General features: G+C 43.3%; 1 protein-coding gene across 1 annotated transcript in view; it reads left to right on the plus strand.

Moving 5' to 3' along the window:
• The first annotated feature begins 266 nt into the window (after positions 1-266).
• The window catches only part of NBEAL1 (neurobeachin like 1), a 209359-nt gene continuing 187262 nt past the window's right edge, over positions 267-22363 (plus strand). The window contains exons 1-2 of the mRNA XM_038748824.1: positions 267-369; positions 7287-7545. Of these exons, the coding sequence (XP_038604752.1) occupies positions 7495-7545 (51 nt within the window). The 5' untranslated portion in view covers positions 267-369; positions 7287-7494. The remainder of the gene's footprint in view (positions 370-7286; positions 7546-22363) is intronic.

Here is a 22363-nt window from a genome sequence, read left to right on the forward strand (position 1 = left end):
AGACTTCGCCGCCCTCAGTTAAGATGGCGGTGGCCGGAAATGACGTCATATGGACACGCTCCGGCTCCCCCCCTCCCTCAGTAGGCGCGGCGACGCCTGGAATGCGGACGGACCGGTGTGGGGGAGGAGCTCTAAGAGGCCACGCCCCCATTCCAGGAGAAGCCAATCAGACGACGCGGAGGCCGCCGTGGGGGGCGGGGGGATGGAAGGGCCGAGCCTATTGGCCGCCGGGGGGAAGCCACGCCTACGGAACACGCCCCCTTCCTCCGGGCCCCGCCCCTCGGGCACTGCGCAGGCGCACTGACGGATGGACGGGCGGTCGGGCGGACGGAGCGGAGTGAAGTGGGCGCGAGCTCCGCGGCCCTGAAGGTGAGCGGGGGGGCAGGAGGTCAGAGGTCAGGGGCGCCATCGGAGTGGGGGGGGGGCCGGCCGTGGGCCCTTCCAGGCCTGGGAGGGGCCGCCGATCAATCAATCAATCAATCAATCGTATTTATTGAGCGCTTACTATGTGCAGAGCACTGTACTAAGCGCCTGGGAAGTACAAGTTGGCAACATATTAGCGACAGTCCCTACCCAACAGTGGGCTCACCGTCTAAAAGGTCACTTTTAGGTCACAGCCGGTCACTTGGACTCTTCATTCATTCATTCATACATATTCATTCATTCACTCCATTGTATTTATTGAGCGCTTACTGTGTGCAGAGCACTGGACTAAGCGCTGGAGAAGGACAAGTTGGGCTTGGGAAGTACTCCTTCCTCTCCCCCCTCCTCCCCCTCTCCATCCCCCCGGCCTTACCTCCTTCCCCTCCCCACTGCACCTGGATATATGGATATATAGTATGTATATAGTATATATAATATATATTAATTCAATCGTATTTATTGAGCGCTTACTGTGTGCAGAGCACTGTACTCTATATATAGTATGTATATAGTATATATGCTATATATGCCATATATAGTATATATGCTATATATAGTATATATACTATATACATACTATATATAGAGAGAGAGTCCAGTGCTCTCTCTATATATAGTATGTATATAGCATATATAATATATATATATACTATATATGGCATATATACTATATATACCATATATAGTATATATATGCTATATATAGGATATATATACTATATACATACTATATATAGAGAGAGAGAGTACAGTGCTCTGCACACAGTAAGCGCTCAATAAATACGATTGAATGAATGAATGAAAGAATGAATGACGTCCAAGTCGGCAACATAGAGAGCCGGTCCCTCCCCAACAGCGGGCTCACAGTCTAGAAGGGGGAGACAGACAACAAAACAACACATATTAACAAAATAAAATGAATAAATATTCATTCATTCAGTCGTATTTATTGAGCGCTTACTGTGCGCAGAGCACTGGACTAAGCTCTTGGGAAATACAAGTTGGGCTTGGAAAGTACTCCTTCCCCCGCCTTACCTCCTTCCCCTCCCCACAGCACCTGGCTATATGGATATATAGTATGTATATAGTATAGAGAGAGAGAGAGAGAGTACCGTGCTTTGCACACAGTAAGCTCTCAATAAATACGATTGAATGAATGAATGAAGTCCAAGTTGGCAACATAGAGAGCCGGTCCCTCCCCAACAGCGGGCTCACAGTCTAGAAGGGGGAGACAGACAACAAAACACAATAAAATGAATAAATATTCACTCATTCATTCAGTCGTATTTATTGAGCGCTTACTGTGCGCAGAGCACTGGACTAAGCGCTTGGGAAATACAAGTTGGGCTTGGGAAGTACTCCTTCCTCTCCCGCCTTACCTCCTTCCCCTCCCACAGCACCTGTATATATGGATATATAGTATGTATATAGTATACATATATATAGAGAGAGAGAGAGTACAGTGCTCTGCACACAGTAAGCTCTCAATAAATACGATTGAATGAATGAATGAATGAATGAATGAATGAAGTCCAAGTCGGCAACATAGAGAGCCGGTCCCTCCCCAGCAGCGGGCTCACAGTCTAGAAGGGGGAGACAGACAACAAAACAACACATATTAACAAAATAAAATGAATAAATATTCATTCATTCATTCAGTCGTATTTATTGAGCGCTTACTGTGCGCAGAGCACTGGACTGAGCGCTTGGGAAGGACAAGTTGGGCTTGGGAAGTACTCCTTCCTCTCCCCCTCCTCCCCCACCTTACCTCCTCCCCCTCCCCACAGCACCTATATATATGGATATATAGTATGTATATAGTATACATATATATATATAGAGAGAGAACAGTGCTCTGCACACAGTAAGCTCTCAATAAATACGATTGAATGAATGAATGAATGAAGTAAGTCCAAGTCGGCAACACAGAGAGCCTGTCCCTCCCCAACAGCGGGCTCAAAGTCTAGAAGGGGGAGACAGACAACAAAACACCACACATTAACAAAATAAAATGAATAAATATTCATTCACTCAATCGTGTTTATTGAGCGCTTACTGTGTGCAGAGGACTGGACTAAGCGCTTGGGAAGTCCAAGTTGGCAACATCTAGAGACGGTCCCTCCCCAACAACGGGCTGACGGTCTAGAAGGGGGAGACGGAGAACAGAACAAAACATATTAACAAAATAAAATAAATAGAATAAATATGTACAAGTAAAATAGAGTAATAAATACGTACAAACATATATATGTGCTTAGTACAGTGCTCTGCACATAGTAAGCGCTCAATAAATACGATTGATGATGATGTGTATATATATGTTTATATATATCTATATAAAGGTGCTGTGGGGAGGGGAAGGAGGTAAGACCAGGGGGATGGGGAGGGGGAGGAGGGGGAGAGGAAGGTGTACTTCCCAAGCCCAACTTGTACTTCCCAAGCACTTAGTACAGTGCTCTGTTGACAGTAAGCGCTCAATAAACACGATTGAATGAATGAGGGAGGGGCTGCTGGTCACTTGGACTCTTCATTCATTCATTCATATTCATTCATTCATATTCATTCATTCATATTCATTCATTCATATTCGTATTCATTCATATTCATTCATTTATATTCATTCATTCATATTCGTATTCATTCATTCATATTCATTCATTCATATATATTCATTCATAATAATAATAATAATAATAATAATGACATTTATTAAGTGCTTACTATGTGCAAAGCACTGTTCTGAGTGCTGGGGAGGTTACAAGGTGATCAGGTTGTCCCCCCGGGGGGCTCACAGTCTTCATCCCCATTTTCCAGGTGAGGGAACTGAGGCCCAGAGAAGTGAAGTGACTTGCCCAAAGTCACCCAGCTGACAATTGGCGGAGCTGGGGTTTGAACCCATGACCTCTGACTCCAAAGCCCGGGCTCGTCCCACTGAGCCACGGTGCTTCTCATTCATATTCATTCATATTACTCTATTTATGTATTTTGCTTATACATATTTATTCTATTTATTTTATTTTGTTATATGTTTTGTTGTCTGTCTCCCCCTTCTAGACTGTAAGCCCACTGTTGGGTAGGGACCGTCTCTGTATGTTGCCGACTTATACTTCCCCAGCGCTTAGTACAGTGCTCTGCACACAGTAAGCGCTCAATAAATACGATTGAATTCATTCATTCATTCATTCACATAATAATAATAATAATAACATTGGTGTTTACTACTACTAATACTGATGGCATTTATTAAGTGCTTACTGTGTGCAAAGCACTGTTCTAGCCCCCTCCTTCCTGTCCCCCTTCTCCCCCACCCCACCGCCTTACCCCCTTCCCCTCCCCACAACACCTGTATATATGTACATCTGTTTGTACGTATTTATTACTCTATTTATTTATTTTATTTGTACATATTCTGTTTATTTTATTTGGTTAATATGTTTTGTCATCTGTCTCCCCCTTCTAGACTGTGAGCCCGCTGTTGGGTAGGCACCGTCTCTAGATGTTGCCAACTTGGACTTTCCAAGCATTTAGTACAGTGCTCTGCACGCAGTAAGCGCTCAATAAATACGATTGATGAATGAATGAATGTTCTAAGCGCTGGGGATGTTACAAGTTGACCAGGTTGTCCCTCGGGGGGCTCACAGTTTTAATCCCCATTTTACAGATGAGGGAACTGAGGCCCAGAGAAGTGAAGTGACTTGCCCAAAGTTACACAGCTAACAAGTGGCGGAGCCGGGATTTGAACCCATGACCGCTGACTCCAAAGCCCGGGCTCTTTCCACTGAGCCACACTGCTTCTCTTACTACGTGCCAACCACTGTTCTCTCCCCCTCCTCCCCATCACCCGCCATACCTCCGTCCCCTCCCCACAGCACCTGTATATATGTTTGTACAGATTTATTACTCTATTTATTTTACTTGTACATATTTATTCTATTTATTGTATTTTGTTAATATGTTTTGTTGTCTGTCTCCCCCTTCTAGACTGTGAGCCCACTGTGGGGTAGGGACCGTCTCTAGATGTTCCAGACTAGTACTTCCCAAGTGCTCTGCACACAGTTAGCACTCAATAAATACGATTGAATGAATGAATGAATGAATGTTCCAAGCACTGGGGAGGTTGCAAGGTGATCAGGTTGTCCCACGTGGGGCTACCAGTCTTCATCCCCATTTTACAGATGAGGGAACTGAGGCCCAGAGAATAAATAACAATAATAATGGCATTTGTTAAGCACTTACTATGTGCCAAGCACTGTTCTAAGCCCTGGGGAGGTTACACGCTGATCAGGTTGTCCAACGGGGGGCTCCCGGTCTTCATCCCCATTTTACAGGTGAGGTCACTGAGGCCCAGAGAAGTGGAGTGACTTGCCCAAAGTCACACAGCTGACAATTGACTGAACCGGAATTTGAACCCATGACCTCTGACTCCAAAGCCCGGGCTCTTTCAGCGGAGCCACGCTGCTTCTTCATTTATTCGTTCATATTTATTGAGCACTTACTATTGTTAAGCACTTCCTATTTGCCAAGCACTGTTCTAAGCGCTGGGGTGATAATAGTATTTATTGAACGGTTACTACTAACAAAAACAACGTTGGTATTTGTTAAGCGCTTACTATATGCCAAGCACTGTTTTAAGCGCTGGGGTAATAATAATAATGATGGTATTTAAGCGCTTACTATGTGTGAAGCACTTTTGTAAGTGCTGGGGTAATAATAATATGTTGCCGACTTGTACTTCCCAAGCGCTTAGTACAGGGCTTTGCACACAGTAAGTGCTCAATAAATGCAATTGAATGAATGAATGAATGAATAATAATAATGGCATTTGTTAAGTGTTTATTATGTGCCAAGCCCTGTTCTAAGCGCTGGGGAGGGGATACACTCAATCAATCAATCGTATTTATTGAGCGCTTACTGTGTGCAGAGCACTGGACTAAGCGCTTATACAAGGACACAAGGTGATGAGGTTGTCCCATGTGGGGCTCACAGTCCCCATTTTACAGATGAGGGGCCTGAGGCACCGAGAAGTGAAGTGACTTGCCCAAAGTCGCACGGCTGAGAAGTGGCGGAGCCGGGATTTGAACCCACGACCTCAGACTGAGCCACGCTGCTTGTCCCACATGGGGCTCACAGTCTTCGTGCCCATTTTCCAGATGAGGTCCCTGAGGCACAGAGAGTAATGACAATAATTTGGGTATTTGTTAAGCGCTTAGTACAGGGCTCTGCACACAGTAAGTGCTCAATAAGTACGATTGAATGAATGAATAATAATAATGGTATTTGTTAAGTGTTTACTATGTGCCAAGGCCTGTTCTAAGCGCTGGGGAGGGGATACAATCAATCAGTCAATCAATCGTATTTATTGAGTGCTTACTGTGTGCAGAGCACTGTACTAAGCGCTTATACAAGGACACAAGGTGATGAGGTTGTTAATAATAATGGCATTTGTTAAGTGTTTACTATGTGCCAAGCACTGTTCTAAGCGTTTGGGTAGATGCAGGGCAATCAGGTTGTCCCACATGGGGCTCACAGTCTTCATCCCCATTTTACTGTTGAGGTGACTGAGGAACAGAGAATGAAGTGACTCGCCCCAAGTCACACAGCAGACAAGTGGCGGAGCCGGGATTAGAACCCATGACCTCCGACTCCCAAGCCCGGGATCTTCCCACTAAGCCACGTTGCTTACTGTGTAAAGCGCCTAGTCCAGTGCTCTGCACACAGTAAGCACCCGATAAATACGATTGAATGAATGAATGCAGAGCACTGGGCTAAACGCTTGGGAAGTAAAATGGGGTACTCACTGGGTTGGGTTTAAGACCCCCCCCCCCCAAAAAAAAAATCCAAAAAATCCCTCCTTTCGGCAGCGCCCCGCAAATCAGAATATTTTATTTTTGGGGGGGGAGGGTGTTGGTGAGAGAAAAATGAGGATATTCACTCCCTTTGAACGTTTGGTAGGCAGACCCAACCGTCACAACATTTTGACCATGTCTGCTAATTCCGTTGAGGTGTACTCTCCCAAGCGCTTAGTACAGTGCCCTGCACAGAGCACCGTGGCTCAGTGGAAAGAGCCCGGGCTTTGGAGTCAGAGGTCGTGGGTTCAAATCCCGGCTCCGCCAGATGTCAGCTGTGTGACTTGGGGCAAGTCACTTCTCTGGGCCTCAGTTCCCTCATCTGGAAAATGGGGATTAAGACTGTGAGCCCCCCGTGGGACAACCTGATCACCTTGTAACCTCCCCAGCGCTTAGAACAGTGCTTTGCACATAGCGCTTAATAAGCACTTAGACTGTGAGCCCACTGTTGGGTAGGGACTGTCTCTATATGTTGCCAATTTGTACTTCCCAAGCGCTCAGTACAGTGCTCTGCACATAGTAAGCGCTCAATAAATACGATTGATTGATTGATTAATAAATTCCATTATTATTATTATTATTATTGTTTGAAGCATCCCCAGAACAGGCACTTAGTCCAGTGCTCTGCACACAGTAAGCGCTCAGTAAATACGATTGAATGAATGGAATGAACAAGCCGAAGGGAAAATGCGTCCCGTCATTCCTCCCGTGCTGCTGCACAGATTAATTTTTTTCCCCCTTTAGGGGAATTATGGCCATCAATAATCCCCATTTTTACTCACCCTGTTGATCAATTTTGGGCCCTGTGGCGACTTTAATTCGGACTTGGCGGCTTGCTAAGTGATTTCAAGGTGTGCTCCCGTGGTCTTTAAATGAATGTTTAGCTTAATGTTCGTTCTCCGGGGATTTCAGAGGTATTAAATTTCTCCTCACCGTTGTCGAGGGAGCCAGGCTTTTTATTTGGACCCATAGCACCCTTTTTGCGGCCCGAACCTAAGGGCGTTTTCTCTTTCGCAGATTTATTTCACCTCCGAAGCGCCGCTGGGGAAGAAGTCGGAGAAGCGGTTGCAACTACCCGGGAGACGCGGCCCGTTTCTTCTCGCCACTGTGTTGAGTTTTTGCTGTAAACACTGGGAAAGTGGAAAATAAAATGAACGTGGTAACATCTTGAATACTTTTTTTTTTTTTTTTCTGGAAAAACTAAACTGGAGGAGGTAAAAGAGGAATGGCATCCAGAGAGAGGCTCTTTGAACTTTGGATGCTTTATTGTAATAAGGTAACTACTTTTTTTTTATTTCTTAATTTAAAGCTATTTGACCGTTTTCTGACGTGGCCTGACTTACCAACCGCAATTACAAGGACGTTTGGTGGAAATGTGTTGTTTTGGAAGTGTCGGTAACTGAAGGCTTGTGAGCCCACTGTTGGGTAGGGACTGTCTCTATATGTTGCCAACTTGTACTTCCCAAGCGCTTAGTACAGTGCTCTGCACACAGTAAGCGCTCAATAAATACGATTGATTGATTGATTGATTGGAGCAAATTACGTTCTCCGATTTTTTTTTCTTTCCTTCTGATTCCGTTGCCACACTTCAGACGACCCCCTTGCCCACCTTACCTATTAAAAAGCATGATGTGATTTTTTTTTAACGCTTGGATTCACACAAACCTAGTGAATTTGCAACTTGAAAAGGAAAGTGTATTTTAGTCTGTATTTTCTTCCTCCCCAAGTGGGAGTAGATGGAGATATCTTGGAAGAAGTGGGGAATATCTCTTTTTTCAATTCTTTAAAAATTGTTTTCTTACATCTCTACTTCTCTCCCACCCTTGTCTGCTCTAGAGTTTCCTTAGGATGTTAGTCATTCAGTGTGCATATTTTTTAAAAAAATCAAAGTTAATAGCTGCGGTTTAGGAGGGGCTGGCAGTGGATACAGAGCAATGCCCTATTTTGATCCCTGCTTCTAAGTACATAGTTCCTAAAATATTTATTCAGAACAGTACGTGGGAACCAAACCAAGTCCTGCTGGCGCGGATGAGGTTGCACATCATCCATAGAGTTGACAGGGCCCTCCATTGCCTTTCATTTCTTAAAGGAATAAACATATTTTGTTAGTGGTGAATAATATGACCGTTTTGGGATTCATTCTGGGATTTGTCTTCCTGGTTCAAGATGCTACTAGCGTTGCAAAAAAAATATATTAAACTTGCTATAGTAGACTTCAAATGACTGTTGAATTTTGTGTAATGTCTGAAAGCTTCTCTAATTTGTAAAAGAAGTACTGGTGTTCCCATCTTATTAATAATGAAAAAGTAATCTAATACTCAGGATGATTTAGAAGCCTGGAGCTGAGGAACTTCGTTATTGGTTGCGAGTTTCGCCGTTAGAAATAACAATGCATTTCTGCCGAGCTTGAAAAGCAATCATAAAATGCTGTTGTCGGGGCTACTAATAATAATAATGATGGTATTTGTTAAGCGCTTACTATGTGCCAAGCACTGTTCTAAGAGCTAGAACGAAAATGTTGCTAGAGCTAAGCAGTATTAATTAATTAATGATGGTATTTGTTAAGCGCTTACTATGTGCAAAGCACTGTTCTAAGCGCTGGGGGTGGGGATACAAGGTGATGAGGTTGTCCCATGTGGGACTCACAGTCTTAATCCCCATTTTCCCGATGAGGTAACTGAGGCACAGAGAAGTTAAGTGACTTGCCCAAGGTCGCACAGCAGACATGTGGCGGAGCCGGGATTCGAACCCATGACCCCTGACTCCAAAGCCCGGGCTCTTTCCACTGAGCCACGCTGCTTCCCCTGTCCTTGTCTTAATTTCCATTTCCCTATCAAATATATGAAAGTGTGTTTCATTCTCTTTGTGTTTCTCATCCTTTTTAGTGATCTTAAGTTCAAATTTGAAACCTCCCCATATCTTTGAAAAGGTTTTGATTGTTAATATATTACGTGTAGCATTTGATTGTGAAGTGGTGTTATGTCTGCCTGCTAAAACCTTGCAAATTTAGTGCGAAGAAATGACCGAGTAGGCTTTCCTGGTTCCCCAATAATAATAGTGATGGCATTTAGTAAGCGCTTACTATGTGCAAAGCACTGTTCTAAGCGCTGGGGAGGTTCCAAGGTGATCAGGTTGTCCCACGGGGGGCTCACAGTCTTAATCCCCATTTTACAGATGAGGTAACTGAGGCACAGAGAATAATAATAATAATGATAGCATTTATTAAGCGCTTACTATGTGCAAAGCACTGTTCTAAGCGCTGGGGAGCTTACAAGGTGATCAGGTTGTCCCACGGGGGGCTCACAGTCTTAATCCCCATTTTACAGATGAGGTAACTGAGGCACAGAGAATAATAATAATAATAATGATAGCATTTGTTAAACGCTTACTATGTGCAAAGCACTGTTCTAAGCTGCTGGGGAGGTTACAAGGTGATCAGGTTGTCCCATGGGGGGCTCACAGTCTTAATCCCCATTTTACAGATGAGGTAACTGAGGCACAGAGAAGTGAAGTGACTTGCCCAAAGTCACACAGCCGACAACTGGCGGAGCCGGGATTTGAACCCGTGCCCCCTGACTCCAAAGCCCGGGCTCTTTAGTCTGCCAGAAAATACCCCCTTGCTTGGGAAATTTATAAGTGGTTTAAGTCAGTAGTATTTACTGAGTGTCTATGGTGTGTAGAGCACTCTTCCAAGGGCTTTTACAAGCGCTTAGTACAGTGCTCTGCACACAGTAAGCGCTCAATAAATACGATTGATTGATTTTCGTTCATTCATCAATCATATTTATTGAGCACCTACTGTGTGCAGAGCACTGTACTAGGCGCTTGGGAAGTCCAAGTTGGCAACATATAGAGACGGTCCCTACCCAACAGTGGGCTCACAGTCTAGAAGGGGGAGACAGACAACAAAACAAAACATATTAACAAAATAAAATAAATAGAATAAATATGTACAAATAAAATAAATAGAGTAATAAATACATACAAACATAAGGGCTTGGATGCGTACAAGAGAGTACAGAGAAGCAGCGTGGCTCAGTGGAACGAGCGTGGGCTTGGGGGTCAGAGGTCATGGGTTCTAATCCCGACTCCGCCACTTAGCCGCTGTGTGACTGTGGGCAAGTCATTGAACTTCTCTGTGCCTCAGTTATCTCATCTGGAAAATGGGGGTTAAGACTGTGAGCCCCACGTGCGACATCCCCCCCATCTTACCTCCTTCCCTTCCCCACAGCACCTGTATATATGTATATATGTTTGTACATATTTGTTACTCTATTTTACTTGTACGTATCTAATCTATTTATTTTATTTTGTTAGTATGTTTGGTTTTGTTCTCTGTCTCCCCCTTTTAGACTGCGAGCCCACTGTTGGGTAGGGACTGTCTCTATATGTTGCCAACTTGGACTTCCCAAGCGCTTAGTACAGTGCCCTGCACACAGTAAGCGCTCAATAAATATAATTGATGATGATGATGATGACAACCCGATTGCTTTGTATCTCCCCCAGTGCTTAGAACAGTGCTTGGCACATAGTAAGCACTTAACAAATACCAAAATTATTATTATTACTGCAGTAAAATGAGCAAACAGGACCCCTGCCCTCAAGGAGCTTACTGGAGACAGCCATCAGAGTACATTTCAGGGAGGAGGAAGTAAGAGAGGACATAAGATTGTGAGCCCCACTCTGAGCCCCACGTGGGGCAACTTGATCACACCGTATCCCCCCCAGCGCTTGGAACAGTGCTTTGCACATAGGAAGCGCTTAACAAATGCCATCATTATTATTATTATTGTTATTATTTTAAGATTGATTGATTGATTGGGGTAGATACAAGTTAATTCCCAGACTGAGCCCCCTCCTTCCTCTCCCCTTTCTCCCTCTCCCCCCCCACCTTACCTCCTTCCCCTCCCCACAGCACCTGGATATACGTATAGATGTTTGTGCATATTTATTACGCTATTTATTTATTTTACTTGCACATATTTATTCTATTTATTTTATTTTGTTAATATGTTTGGTTTTGGTGTCTGTCTCCCCCTTCTAGACCGTGAGCCCGCTGTTGGGTAGGGACCGTCCCTATATGTTGCCAACTTGGACTTCCCAAGCGCTTAGTACAGTGCTCCGCGCACAGTAAGCGCTCAATAAATACAATCGAATGAATGAACGAATGACTACATAAGTGCTACCAGGAGCAGGGGCAGGAGGGGGATCGGGAGCACATTAACAGCTCAGGTGGGATGAAATTCCTGCTGGGGTTTGGGGGGTTATAAGGTAGGGGGATTAATTTCTCATCAGGGAAGACTTCCATTCATTCATTCATTCAATCGTATTTATTGAGCGCTTACTGTGTGCAGAGCACTGTACTAAGTGATCTGGCAATCAATCAATTGTATTGAGCGCTTACTGTGTGCAGAGCACTGTACTAAGCGCTTGGGAAGTACAAGTTGGCAACATAATAGAGACAGCCCCTACCCAACAGTGGGCTCACAGTCTAAAAGGGGGAGACAGAGAACAAAACCAAACATACTAACAAAACAAAATAAATAGAATAGATATGTACAAGTAAAATAAATACATAAATGAGTAGAGTAATAAATATGTACAAACATATATACAGGTAATGGCAAATACAGTGTCTGAGAGCATCTTTAACCTTCAGTGGGGATGCGACGTTCATCGCTCATCGTTGTCTCTCCCTTCTAGACTGTGAGCCCACTGTTGGGTAGGGACCGTCTCTATATGTTGCCAACTTGGACTTCCCAAGCGCTTAGTACAGTGCTCTGCACACACTAAGCGCTTAATAAGTATGATTGATTGATTGATCGAAAACGAACACCAGCAACTAAGGCAAGTGGCGAAGAATGAGGAGCTCCCATTTTAGGTGGTCACCCATCCATTTTGTGGTGTTGGGACTCTCGTTTCCGTACTCCCCACTACCAATTCCTCAAGTTTTCCTCCTCCTCCCACTGTATCTGATTTAGTTCTAGAAAAATCTCCCAGTGGATTTTTAGCTCCTTATGAGCAGGACCAGACGGCACCGCTCAAGCCCTGTGAGTTCAGAAGGGCTTGAAGATGACTTACAAGTCAGCAGCGTGCTGTAGAAATGGTGATTTGTTTCCTGTTCCAAAGGTGAAACGGATGTAAGCCAACTTGTACTTCCCAAGCACTTAGTACAGTGCTCTGCACACAGTAAGTGCTCAATAAATACGATTGATGATGGTGTAAGCAAGAAAATCCTTTCACCCCGGAAATAAATGGGACCAGTGGCCAAAAATCAATCACTCAATCAATCAATCGTATTTATTGAGCGCTTACTGTGTGCACATCACTGTACTAAGCGCTTGGGAAGTACAAGTTGGCAACATATAGAGACAGTCCCTGCCCAACAGGGTATGGTCCAAAAATGGACCATGCGATTTGATTTGAATTTTCTCTGTGGCTTTTCCTGTATATATGTTTGTACATATTTATTACTCTATTTTACTTGTACATATCTATTCTATTTATTTTATTTTGTTAGTATATTTGGTTTCGTTCCCTGTCTCCCCCTTCTAGACTGTGAGCCCGCTGTCAGGTAGGGACTGTCTCTATATGTTGCCAACTTGTACTTCCCAAGCGCTTAGTACAGTGCTCTGCCCACCGTAAGTGCTTAATAAATACGATTGATTGATTTTCCTTTTTTCTCAGTTCTTCTCTGCTTCTTTCTGCTTCGCAGAAGCAGCGTGGCTCAGTGGAAAGAGCCCGGGCTTGGGAGTCAGAGGTCGTGGGTTCGAATCCCGGCTCCGCCGCTTGTCAGCCGTGCGACTTTGGGCAAGGCACTTCACTTCTCGGCGCCTCAGTTCCCTCATCTGGAAAATGGGGATTAAGACTGGGAGCCCCACGTGGGACAACCTGGTTACCCTGTATCTATCCCAGCGCTTAGAACAGTGCTTGGCACATAGTGCATAATAAATACCAGCATTATTATTATTCTCTGACTCATCTCCCTAATTCTTCTTCCAACTGGCCAGAGAAACCAGGAAATAGCAGATTTATCACTAGGTCCTTGCTGTTCTCCCTGTAGCATTCAGTTCCACAGTCCTTGCCTGGATTCTTTCTCAGGCTTTTAACCCCGCTGTGTTCATTCATTCTATCGTATTTATTGAGCGCTTACTGTGTGCAGAGCACTGTACTAAGCGCTTGGGAAGTACAAGTTGGCAACATATAGAGACGGTCCCTACCCAACAACGGGTGTGGCCTTCTAGATCTCCCCCCCCCCCCTCCTGTAGACTGTGAGGTCATTGTGGGTGGGGATTGTCACTCTTTATTGTTGTAATAATAATAATAATAATAATGATGGCATTTGTTAAGCGCTTACTATGTGCAGAGCACTGTTCTAAGCGCTGGGGGGGGATACAAGGTGATCAAGTTGTCCCACGTGGGGCTCCCAGTCTTAATTCCCATTTTACAGATGAGGGAACTGAGGCTCCGAGAAGTTAAGTGACTTGCCCAAGGTCACAGCAGACATGTGGCAGAGCGGGGATTCGAACCCATGACCTCTGACTCCAAAGCCCCGGCTCTTTCCACTGAGCCATGCTGCTTCTCTAATGTCCCAAGCGCTTAGTACAGTGTTCTGCACCCAGTAAGCGCTTAAAAAATGCAATCAATCAATCAATCAATCTATCGTATTTCTTGAGCGCTTACTGTGTGCAGAGCACTGTACTAAGCGCTTGAGAAGTACAAGTTGGCAACATATAGAGACAGTCCCTACCCAACAGTGGGCTCACAGTCTAAAAGGGGGAGAATTGAATTCATTCATTCATTCAATCGTATTTATTGAGCGCTTACTGTGTGCAGAGCACTGTACTAAGCGCTTGGGAAGTACAAGTTGGCAACATATAGAGACGGTCCCTACCCAACAACGGGTGTGGCTTTCTAGATCTTTTTTTCCCCCCCCTCCTGTAGACTGTGAGGTCATTGTGGGCGGGGATTGTCACTCTTTATTCTTGTAGTGTACTGTCCCAAGCGCTTAGTACAGTGTTCTGCACCCAGTAAGCGCTTTAAAAAATACAATCAATTAATCAATCAATCAATCGTATTTATTGAGCGCTTACTGTGTGCAGAGCACTGTACTAAGCGCTTGGGAAGTACAAGTCGGCAACATATAGAGACAGTCCCTACCCAACAGTGGGCTCACAGTCTAAAAGGGGGAGAATTGAATTCATTCATTCATTCAATCGTATTTATTGAGCGCTTACTGTGTGCAGAGCAGTGTACTAAGCGCTTGGGAAGTACAAGTTGGCAACATATAGAGACGGTCCCTACCCAACAACGGGTGTGGCCTTCTAGATCTCCCCCCCCCCCCCCCCGTAGACTGTGAGGTCATTGTGGGCGGGATTGTCACTCTTTATTGTTGTAGTGTACTGTCCCAAGTGCTTAGTACAGTGTTCTGCACCCAGTAAGCGCTTAAAAAATTCAATCAATCAATCTATCATATTTATTGAATGCTTACTGTGTGCAGAGCACTGTACTAAGCGCTTGGGAAGTATAAGTTGGCAGCATATAGAGACAGTCCCTACCCAACAGTGGGTTCACAGTCTAAAAGGGGGAGAATTGAATTCATTCATTCAGTCATATTTATTGAGCACTTACTGTGTGCAGAGCACTGTACTAAGCGCTTGGGAAGTACAAGTTGGCAACATACAGATACGGTCCCTACCCAACAACGGGTGTGGCCTTCTAGATCTCCCCCCCCCCCCCCCCCCCCCCCACAGTGTGAGGTCATTGTGGGCAGAGATTGTCACTCTTTATTGTTGTATTATACTGTCCCAAGCGCTTAGTACAGTGTTCTGCACCTAGTAAGCACTTAAAAAGTACGGTTGAATTCATTCATTCATTCAATCGTATTTATTGAGCGCTTACTGTGTGCAGAGCACTGTACTAAGCGCTTGGGAAGTACAAGTTGGCAACAGATGGATATAATCCGTACCCAACAGTGGGCTCACAGTCTAGAAGGGGGAGACAGAGAACAAAACCAAACATATTAACAAAATAAAATAAATAGAATAGATATGTACAAGTAAAATAAATAAATAAATAGAGTAATAAATACGTACAAACATATCTGTGAAAGGGGGATTCAATACCTGTTCTCTGTTATATTTTATTTTGTTAGTATGTTTGGTTTTGTTCTCTGTCTCCCCCTTTTAGACTGTGAGCCCACTGTTGGGTAGGGACCGTCTCTATATGTTGCCAACTTGTACTTCCCAAGCGCTTAGTACAGTGCTGTGCACACAGTAAGCGCTCAGTAAATACGATTGATTGATTCAGGGATGTATGGAAATCACGGGCTTCATGGCAGCCTTGGAAAACTCTTCAGTTTTGACATCCAAATTGCATGTTAAAATTAAATCAAGAAGAAACGGTGTGGCCTAGTGGAGAAAGCATGGGCCTGGGGGGGTCAAAGGTCATGGCTTCTCATCCCTGATCTGCTAATGGCTTGCTGTGTTACCTTGGGCAAGTCACTTAACTTCTCTGGGCCTCAGTTCCCTAAACTGTAAAATAATGATGGCATTTGTTACGCACTTAATAATAATTTTGGAATTAGTTAAGTGCTTGCTACGTGCAAAGCACTGTCCTAAGAGCTGGGGTGGATACAAAGGTGATCAGGTTGTCCCACATGGGGCTCATAGTCTTAATCCCCATTTTACAGATGAGGGAACTGAGGCACAGAGAAGTGAAGTGACTTGCCCAAAGTCACACAGCTGGCAAGCGGCAGAGCTGGGATTAGAACCCATGACCTCCGACTCCCAAGCCCGGGCTCTTTCCACTAAGCCACGCTGCTTGCCCAAAATAGGGATTTAATATCTGTTTTCCCACCCACTTAGAGTGTGTGACCCCACGTGGGACAGGGACTGTGGCTGACCTAATTAACTTCCACCCACCCCACCGCTTAGAACAGTGTTTGACACATAGTAAACGCCTAACTTGCCATAAGAAAAAAATCAAATTCATTGAGGGCCTATTGGGTGCAGAGCATTGTATTAAGCACTTAGTAGTATTTACTGAGCCCTTGGTGCCGAGCATTGTATTAAGCACTTAGTAGTATTTACTGAGCCCTTACTTGTGATGGACAACTGTACTAAGCTCTTGGGAAAGTACAGTTCAATGGAGTTGGTAGGATCCCTGCCCTCAAGGAGCTTACAGATGATATCGATTGACAAATTTCTGTATGCAGAGACCTGTACTAAGGCATTTGTGGGCATCCAGTATAATAGAGTTTCTAGACATAGCAGACAAAGGAAAGTTCAATCAATCAACTCAAATCAGTGGTATTTATTGAGCCCTTACTGTGTACAGAGCAATTGTACTAAATGCTTGGGAAGTTAATAATAATAATAATAATAATAAATACGATTGATTGATTGATTAATAGCATTTATTAAGCACTTACTATGTGCAAAGCACTGTTCCAAGCGCTGGGGAGGTTACAAGGTGATCAGGTTGTCCCACGGGGGGCTCACAGTCTTAATCCCCGTTTTACAGATGAGGTAACTGAGGCCCAGAGAAGTTGTCAGTCATTCATTCATTCAATTGTATTTATTGAGCGCTTACTGTGTGCAGAGCACTGTTCTAAGCGCTTGGGAAGTACAAGTTGGCAACGTACAGAGATGGTCCCTACCCAACAGTGGGCTCACAGTTGCCCAAAGTCACACAGCTGACAATTGGCAGAGCCGGGATTTGAACCTATGACTTCTGACTCCAGAGCCCGGGCTCTTTCCATTAATCAATCAATCAATCGTATTTATTGAGCGTTTACTGTGTGCAGAGCACTGTACTAAGCGCTTGGGAAGTACAAGTCGGCAACATATAGAGACAGTCCCTACCCAACAGTGGGCTCACAGTCTAAAAGGGGGAGACAGAGAACAAAACCAAACATACTAACAAAATAAAATAAATAGAATAGATATGTACAAGTAAAATAAATAAGTAGAGTAATAAATATGTACAAACATATATACATATATACAGGTACATTAAGCCACACTGGTTACAATATAACAGATTAGGTAGACGTGTCCCCTACCCGAAAGGAGTTTACAATCTACAGGGTTAGAAAATACGGTCCCTGCCCTCAAACGTTCCTCAATTTGTAATTGTGTAATAATAAGACAAAACTAAGTTTTCTCTTCACAACTTTAAAAAAAATTTTCATTCCGTATTTTGACAAAGTATGAAATGCTGGTAAGGGTGTGGTAGATTTATTGTTCTTCACTAATGATTTACAGAAGTCAGTTTTACTACAGGAATGGCAATGTAATACCGCATGGAAGTGATAATCATGACTTCAGAGAAATTAAATATAATTGTGGTTTCCTTTTGAACCAGTTGGAATCTATGAGGCAATTGGCCTCTGACAGCTTGAGAACTTGTCAAACTGGTAACCTTTAACTCTGCCATTTTTATTCATTCCCTTGAAATTGCCTCCTTCAAAAAACGGGATTTATGTTCTTAATGTATTATATGGTAATTCTTATTGATCACTCAGTGTATGGCTTTGTAGGACATAAGGCCTACAAAGGCATACACTTCCCTTCCCCACTGCACCTGTATATATGTATATATGTTTGTACATATTTATTACTCTATTTATTTATTTTACTTGTACATATCTATTTTATTTATTTTATTTTGTTAGTATGTTTGGTTTTGTTATCTGTCTCCCCCTTTTCGACTGTGAGCCCACCGTTGGGTAGGGACTGTCTCTCTATGTTGCCAACTTGTACTTCCCAAGCACTTAGTACAGTGCTCTGCACACAGTAAGCGCTCAGTAAATACGATTGATGATGATGATGATGTTGATAAGGCTTTCTGCCTTCCAGGTGTTTACCCCGTGACAGCATATGATCATAGAAAAAAATCATTCCCTTTTTATATTTATATTATTTTAGACAGTACGAAAGGTTAGTGTTTGTATTGGACCGTTGAACCAATATTTAGCACTTTGTGACATTGCTTTGGGTTGTTGGCTGATTAAATTGCTCGAGCCAGATTATGTGGGAGCTAGGAGAGCTAATTTGTGTTCTTTCAATAATTACAACACTATCAATCAATCGGTGGTATTTATTGAGTATTCACTGTGCAGAACACTGTACGAAATGCTTGGGAGAGTACAAGTCAACAGAGTTGGTAGACTTGTTCCCTGCCCAAAAGGAGCTTACCATCTAGAGTAAATAAATTACAGATATGCACTTAAGTGCTGTGGGGCTGAAGGGGCGGTGAATAAAAGGGGAAAATCCAAGTTCACTGGCAAAACAGAAGGGAGTAGGGGAAATGAGGGCTTAGTCGGGGAAGGCCCCTTGGAGGAGATGAGACTTTTAGGAGGGCTTTGGAGGTGAGAGTGGTGGTCTGTTGTATACTAAGTGCCAGGCCAGAGGAATTTGCAGGTCCGTGAGCACTTTTGCAGTCCATTTTCATGCAGCTTTCAGGAAACTTTAATTTTTTATGACAGTGGTCCACTTTCATGCAGCTTTCAGGAAACTTTAATTTTTTATGACAGTGGGAGCGTATTTTCTTCAAGTGGTTTGTAAAGATGATGACCTATTCTATTTATTTTATCTTTTGTTAGTATGTTTGGTTGTGTTCTCTGTCTCCCCCTTTTAGACTGTGAGCCCACTGTTGGGTAGGGACTGTCTCTATATGTTGCCAGTTTGTACTTCCCAAGCGCTTAGTACAGTGCTCTGCACACAGTAAGCGCTCAATAAATACGATTGATTGATTGATTGATGATGATGATTTCTTGTTCTCACTCCCTGTATACTTTTTATTTTTCTCATCTTCCATTTGGAGTGGATTTCTTTAATACTTGCCCCTCTCTCTGTCCTCCAGGGTTGTCCTTTTTCTTATGGCTTCTTTCCCCTCTCTCTGTCTCTCCTCCTCTGACTTTCCTTTTCTCTGCTGTCCCTGTAAATTTGTCTTCTTTGCTGCCGATCCCCTTTCATCCTTTTCAGGTCCTATTTGTATTCTCTTCTGCATTTTTTGTTAATCACATCCTCCTTTCACCCCAGCTTCCTCTTTTCCGGCTTCTCATCCACCTTTGGCCTGTTTATACTTGAAATGGGACCTAGGCGTGTCTGGGTTAACTGAGGTTTCAGGCTGCAGTGGGATGGAGCCTAAAGGGAACCCCCTTCTTCCCAAGAGAGGAGAGGGAGGGCCCTTGACTCTTTTTTATACCATAAACTTATTCTATTTCTTTCCACAAATGGCAGTGAATTTGTTTTCACCGACCCCTCACCAAACCGTTTGAGTCTGTGAAATCTCAAACTGTCACTGGAGAGTCTTGTGAGCTTTTCACAGGTGGTTGCCTATTTTAAGTACTGTACTGGATTTTTTTTCCCATTCTTTCTTTCCTTGGGACTCTAGACTGTGAACCCACTGTCTACCAACTGTGATATATTGTACTCTGCCAAGTGCTTAGTACAATTCCCTGCACACTGTAAAGCGCTCAGTAAATACCACTGATTGACTCACTGATGTTCTGTTTCCTTTCGCTGCTCACTGTCCTGTAACTCTGGAGCAAGACTGAAAGAGATCTTAGGTGAGCAAGATTAGATCTTCCTTGAATAAAAAGTTGGGCAGTTATATTTATGGATTTATACAATACATCGATTGTATTTATGAAGTAGCATTGCCTAGTGGAAAGGGCACGACCCTGGGAGTCAGGACTTGGGTTCTAATATCAGTTCTGCCACGTGTCTGCTTGGGCAAGTCACTTCTCTGTGTCTGTTACCTCATCTGTAAATTGGGGATTAAATCCCCCTCCCTCCTTGGGCAAGTCACGTAACTTCTCTGGGCCTCAGTTCTCTCATCTGTAAAATGGGGATTAAGACTGTGAGCCCCACATGGGGCAGCCTCATCTCCTTGTATTCCCCCCAGCGCTTAGAACAGTGCTTTGCACATAGCGCTTAACAAATACCAACATTATTATTATTATTACCGTGAGCCCCATTTGGGGCATGGACTATGTCCAACCTGATTATCTTATATCTGCCCTAGTGCTTCAACAGTGCCTTAAGTGCTTAAAAAATCCAATAATTATAGTGAAGAAAGTTGCAATTATCCAGCTTAGATGAAATCAGAGTAGACATGCTGTAGGGTTTTTCTTCTTGTTGTTGTTTAATTAAAGTCTTAACATTTTCCTAGTGCAGCGGCAGAATCATATTAGGTTTCTGCTTTATGAGTGAAGGGGCAAGATGATTTTTTTTAATCTATTACACACGTAGTTTTAAATCACCATTTAGGATTTTCTGAGGCATTTGAGACTTCTGTTGAATATGTTTACACAACTGATAATAGACGTAGATACTTTCCCAGTTTATTTTAATGTTAATGTCCCCCTGTAGACTGTAAGCTCCTCATGGGCAGGGATCCTGTCTATCAACTCTATTATTATGTTGTTCTTTCCCAAGCTCTCAGTACAGAGCTGTTCACACCGTAAGCACTCAAAAACTGCCGTCGACCCATTACGCTTTCTGTATGTACCATGCATTAGTTGCTTGCCCAAAGGGTTTTTCTTCTTGTTGTTGTTTAATTAAAGTCTTAACATTTTCCTAGTGCAGCGGCGAAATCGCATTAGGTTTCTGCTTTATGAGTGAAGGGGCAAGGTGATTTTTTTTAATCTATTACACACGTAGTTTTAAAACACCATTTAGGATTTTCTGAGGCATTTGAGACTTCTGTTGAATATGTTTACACAACTGATAATAGACGTAGATACTTTCCCAGTTTATTTTAATGTTAATCTCCCCCTGTAGACTGTAAGCTCCTCATGGGCAGGGATCCTGTCTATCAACTCTATTATTATGTTGTTCTTTCCCAAGCTCTCAGTACAGAGCTGTTCACACAGTAAGCACTCAAACCGCCATCGACCCATTACGCTTTCTGTATGTACCATGCATTAGTTGCTTGCCCAAAGGGTTTTTCTTCTTGTTGTTGTTTAATTAAAGTCTTAACATTTTCCTAGTGCAGCGGCAGAATCGCATTAGGTTTCTGCTTTATGAGTGAAGGGGCAAGATAATTTTTTTTTAACTATTACACACATAGTTGTAAAACACCATTTAGGATTTTCTGAGGCATTTGAGACTTCTGTTGAATATATTTACACAACTGATAATAGACGTAGATACTTTCCCAGTTTATTTTAATGTTAATCTCCCCCGTAGACTGTAAGCTCCTCATGGGCAGGGATCCTATCAACTCTATTATTATGTTGTTCTTTCCCAAGCTCTCAGTACAGAGCTGTTCACACAGTAAGCACTCAAAAACCGCCATCGACCCATTACGCTTTCTATATGTACCACGCATTAGTTGCTTGCCCGGAGTCACACAGCTGACAAGTTGTGGAGTTGGGTTGTGTTGCCAGGGTTAGCCCCACAGCACTTAGGTACATATCTGTAATTTATTTATATGAATATCGGTCTTCCCCCCCTCTAGACTGTACGCTCATTGTAGGCAGGGAATGCGCCTGTTCTTGTATTGTACTCTCCCAAGCACTTAGTACAGTGCTCTGCACACAGTAAGTGCTCAATAAATACAAATGAATGATTTTAAATCCTCATTTTACAGATGAGGTACCTTGGGACCAGAGAAGTGAAGCAACGTGCCCAAGGTCACCCAGCAGACACGTGGTCGAGCCGGGAATAGAACCCAAGGCCTTCCGACTCCCAAGCCCGTGCTCTTCAGTACATCTGCTTTTAGCAGTCTAATGCAAATGAGCACAGTTTTGAGTTCAAATCAGCCTAAAACTATCAAGCTAGAGGGCCCAAAATGTAATTATAGGCCCCCTTTTTGATTCCCCCTCCCCCACAATTGCCCACTAGTTACGGCCAGTTGGCCCACTGCTGTCCTCCGCTCTAAGCATTCAAAAATGCCATTATTATTATTATTATGATTAGTGAATGTTAAAATAACTTAATCCTTTGAATTCCTGTTTTTATTTTGCTTTTGATTCCATTTTTTTATTATTTTTTTGTTTGTTTTTTCAATTTATTTTTACCGGAGTTTAAGACGACCAGAATTTAAAAAAAAGTCTTCTAAATTTCAAACTAACTCTTTAA

The sequence above is a fragment of the Tachyglossus aculeatus genome, chromosome 7 (genome assembly GCF_015852505.1).
Source record: "Tachyglossus aculeatus isolate mTacAcu1 chromosome 7, mTacAcu1.pri, whole genome shotgun sequence".
In the NCBI taxonomy this organism is placed as follows: Eukaryota; Metazoa; Chordata; class Mammalia; order Monotremata; family Tachyglossidae; genus Tachyglossus; species Tachyglossus aculeatus.